Source organism: Mus caroli, chromosome 5 (genome assembly GCF_900094665.2).
Source record: "Mus caroli chromosome 5, CAROLI_EIJ_v1.1, whole genome shotgun sequence".
NCBI classification, from domain to species: Eukaryota; Metazoa; Chordata; class Mammalia; order Rodentia; family Muridae; genus Mus; species Mus caroli.
Genome location: NC_034574.1, coordinates 117,068,763 through 117,073,148, shown reverse-complemented (window position 1 = coordinate 117,073,148; position 4,386 = coordinate 117,068,763). Strand labels below are relative to the sequence as shown.

The following is a 4,386-nucleotide window of genomic DNA, read 5'->3' as shown; positions in this document are numbered from 1 at the left end:
GGAACTGCAGTGTGTCTCTCTCTGTGCTAGCTGGGAACTGCAGTGTGTCTCTCTCTGTGCTAGCTAGGAACTGCAGTGTGTGTTTTGGGTGAGGTTATGTTCTGCTTTGGGGACAGAATGCTTCAGCTTTCACCTGAAACCATCCTTTCCCACTGGCTCTGGAGTTACTGTGAACATGTCCCTAACTTGAAAGTCAAGACCCTGGGAGGTCAAATGTGTCTTCCCAGCTGGGCCAGTCATGTTCCTTCTGACCCAGAGATGGAGCGTATCTGCCCCCTGGGTGGGAGATCAAGTGCCTCTTACTTTTATTACCAGGCTCCAGAAAAGTCCTCAGCTTAAGGCAGCAAGGCTGTAAGAAGCAGAAGCTGGGAACAGGATTGTTTGAGGAAAGTCAGGAGACAACGTCAAATATCAGCAAATCAAAGTATTCTAAAGGCAAAGAAAGCCAAAGAGGTAGCCAAGTGCCCACAGACATCTAGGAGCGGGGAACTGCCTGCAAAGGCTGGCTGACTCCTCTGATGAAAGTGGATGATGGGTCTTGGAGCCCATATGGGTACTGTCAGCACATATCTCACCCAAGAGGGAGAGAGCTGATCCTGGAGCCCACAGACTCCAGGCACACGGACTTAGGTTATCCCAGATTCCATGTTCCAATATGGAAGCAGTAACAGAACACATTGGGAACAGAGAGGCAGGTTATAGCCAAGAGGGGAAGTCTCAGCTTCTCTGTTGGTCACAGGGTTAGGTCAGATTGAGAATGGGCTAAGAATGACTACTTAGGGGGCTAAAGCTAGCCCAATTTAAGTTGTAATGAGGCCCAGCAACCTTGCAGTCTCTCCACATGACTGCAGTTCTATTAGAACTGTCTGTGAGAGCTATTAGTCCGCCAGCCTTTGCAGACACAGCCTGTTTCCTGAAATCCTCACTCAGTGCACATGTCCTTGATGCTGGCTAGTGCCACATCCTTTCAAGGGTCGATCTGCTCTCACACAGATGGTGACTGACCTGTTCCCAGGCCCCAGGTACCACTCTAGACACTGGAGTCTAAGGGAAAGGCTGACCAGACAAATAAGACCTCTGCCCGCTTGGCATTTCCACTCTCATGGGACAGACAAGTCACAAACAAGGAAACAGCCTGGGGGTTCTGTGCTACAGAGAAGAACTGTCAGTCATCCAATACCAGGAATGGGATGGGCGGCCACTGTCCAGCATAAGCACATCTGGCTATCAGTGAGTGCCGGGAGGGAGACACTGCTGAGCATCATTTTCCTGGTGCAGAGGTTACAGGCATTTAAAGGGACAGCACAGGGGTGAGGAGAGGGCAGAATTGATACAAAATGGCAGAGTGTCAGTGTGGGCACACAGCGTGGCCCTGTGTTCAACAGAAGAGATAGAAGCTGACTGTCTTCCTACAAAGGATGGTGACGTGACTCTCTCTATAGTCATGTTCAAGAATAATGCTCTCAGGCCCTTGAGGACAGCTGTGGTTATAGGAGGTATATGTATGTCACAAGAGTCACAGAAGGGCACCTGTGCTTCCGAGCCCTTGTTAGTAAATGCTAGGGAAGAAGGCCGGTGCCAGGGCAGGTACTGACTCTGATAGGACATGCGGACACCCATGCTGAGCATCTCAGGAAGGCATCCAAGGATCCCTGAGCATCTGAGAGTCTCTCTGCTGCACAGGAGTGTTCTTGGGGGCTGTATGGAGTCGCTAGATACTCTATGGCACTCACTTTGAGGATCAGGCTGTAAGTCACCACTTAGCTAAGTCCTGGACACACAGGAGCCAGCTGTGGGGAGTTCTGGGGCTGGGTAACAGAGTAGAGGCAGAGAGAAGGCCAGAAGCAAGGAAGAGGCAGATGCCTCAGGCTCCGGCAGGCATTTTGGACTTTTTGTAACAAGTCATTTGGTTTTACTTTTCCAGGCTTTTATTTATTTATTTATTTATTTATTTATTTATTTATTTATTTATTTATTTATTTAATGTAAGTGCACTGCCGCTGTCTTTAGACACTCCAGAAGAGGGAGTCAGATCTTGTTAGGGATGGTTGTGAGCCACCATGTGGTTGCTGGGATTTGAACTCAGGACCTTCAGAAGAGCAGTTGGTGCTCTTACCCGCTGAGCCATCTCTCCAGCAACTTTTCCAGACTTTTTCAGTGTATAAAGAAAACAATGCACAAAGTTCCCAGCTCTCCTTTCCCCGCGTCCTGTCCTCTGCCACGCACAGTGCATCTGTGTGCTCTGTCTGCTGCAGTTCTTCCTTTACTAAGGACTATAAAGGCCTCGTTCTTGGGGTGTAGTTCTATGGACTCTGAGAAGTAGGACAGCATAGCGCGCACACACACACACACACACTGGCCACACTATGTGAGAAACTACTACAAGTTTGCATCAAATCCCAAAGCAAAATGAGAAGCCAGTGGAAGCAAGAACTGACCAAAACAGTAAGGAGCCTGGAGAGGCGGTGCACACCCGCTGCGGTGCACACCAGGAGGCAGGAGGAGCAAGGTCACTCTCTGCTCCCTGAGGTTTGAGGCCAGCCTGGGCTACCTAAGACCCTGTCTTAAAAACCAGTGCAGGTCAGTGAGTGGCTCAGCAGGTGAAGGTTCTTGATCTGAAACTTGCCAAGTTTAGTGCCAGGATGCCACCTGGTAGGAGGCAACCAGTTCCCACAGGTCATGTCAACATGTCCCACATGTCAACACATGTTCAGTGTCACGTGCACACAGACCAAATGTGTGTACATATGCACATGTACACAGGTGTATATACACACACACATGTGCAAGCACGAGTAATTTTGAAGGGAAATGAGTGGATTGCTTTTCTTGGCCTGGGCGTTGAAGCTGAAGGGATAAAAGATGTCTAGTTCCTCAGACACCCCTATGTCAGCACCTGGGCTGTCTGCAAACCCAGGACTTGAGCTGCCTTGGTCCTTATTTCACAACCCAAGAACTGAATGTCAGCTGGTAGCAGCGGGGTAGGTGATGGCAGGGTGGTGGATTTTCCGGGAGAGGGTGCCCGGCGCTGTGCAGCCGCTGCGCCTGCTCACCTTTGCTCCCTGTTCCCTGCAGATTCAGCAGGCCATCCACGGCAACCTGCAGAGACACACGGTGCTCATCATTGCACACCGGCTGAGCACCGTGGAGCGGGCGCACCTCATCGTGGTGCTGGACAAAGGCCGGGTGGTACAGCAGGGCACACACCAGCAGCTCTTGGCACAGGGTGGCCTCTATGCCAAGCTGGTGCAGCGTCAGATGTTGGGGCTCGAGCACCCCTTGGACTACACAGCCGGCCACAAGGAGCCACCCAGCAACACTGAACACAAGGCCTGATAGTGGCCCCCGGGCTGAAGCACTGGAGGCGACCTGCCAAGTGCCACTCCTGCTTCCTGCATCTTGCCTCCTTCCACTTGCTCCCCAGGGACCCGCCAGCTGCCATGGGCTTACCCCCTTCTACTGTGTCCTTCTTGGCTCCTCCAGGCCTGCCAAGGTAGAGCAGCCTTTTTAAACCAAGCTACCAGGGTTTTTACTGCTCAGTTCAACACACTCCAGTCAACTCCGAGATTTCAAAAAGAACCTTTTTGGGACTGGCATTGAGCAAGCTCACTAAGATGTTTCCAAGACTTCTGAGCCAAGGGTGCAGGACCCTTCCTGACTGCCTGGAGGATGTCTGGGAGAGAACTAAGCACACCCTTTGCCTCTCGGGAGAAGCAGCCTCCCTGTCCCCTAGGGGGACACAAGGGTTGGCCTTTCCATCCTTCCAGTCTCCCGACTCTGTGAGTCAGGCCAGAGGTGGGGCAAGAGAGTGGGAGGTGGCCCACTGCCCATCACCCCCCTGCCAATCAAAGCCAGTCTCACTGTGAACCACTGGGACCTCAGCAGAGGAGGGGCTGGCCAGGCCTGGTGGGCCTCGGGGTGCCCTCAGCCCCGCACCCAGCACTTGACCCCTTCATCCTTTCCCCTGGCTGGCACCTTCCCTCCTGTCCACCCCTGCAACTCTGCAGAGGAGCCTGTCGTTTGTAAGATGTATTCTCAGATTGGTGGAGGGGGACCAAGACAATGCCCAGGGTCTGGCTTTGTTCTGGTTTCAAGATTTTGGGAGAACTGGGTCAGTAAAGTGTACTACCTCTGACCTCTACCTAGTCACGGTTTCCTTGGATCTGGTTCTCCTCTAGGCCTTGCACAGTACAGACAGCTGTGTAGGCAGTTCGGTGCCGTCTTGAAGTCCCCGTCTGTGTTGTTCACATCCCTAGGAATTGAGCAGATGTGTGTGCGTAAACTGTCTCCACATACCAGGGACTCCTGAGTTCCCATGGCAGCTAAGGACCATCTGATAGCATCTGCTTTTGTCCCCCACACTCCCACCCAGTTTGAGGTAGAGAA

At 52.2% G+C, this 4,386-nt stretch overlaps 1 protein-coding gene across 3 annotated transcripts in view; it reads left to right on the top strand.

The window, feature by feature from the left end:
- Positions 1–4,141, top strand: part of Abcb9 (ATP binding cassette subfamily B member 9) — a 46,074-nt gene extending 41,933 nt beyond the window's left edge. For 2 of the 3 annotated variants that reach the window (XM_021162354.2, XM_021162352.2), the window contains one exon: positions 3,076–4,135. In XM_021162354.2, coding sequence (XP_021018013.1) covers positions 3,076–3,336 — 261 coding nt within the window. In that variant the 3' untranslated portion in view covers positions 3,337–4,135. Of the gene's footprint in view, positions 1–3,075 lie in introns of all 3 variants that reach the window. The other variant, XM_021162351.1, reaches the window with a different exon arrangement.
- Positions 4,142–4,386: the final 245 nt, after the last annotated feature.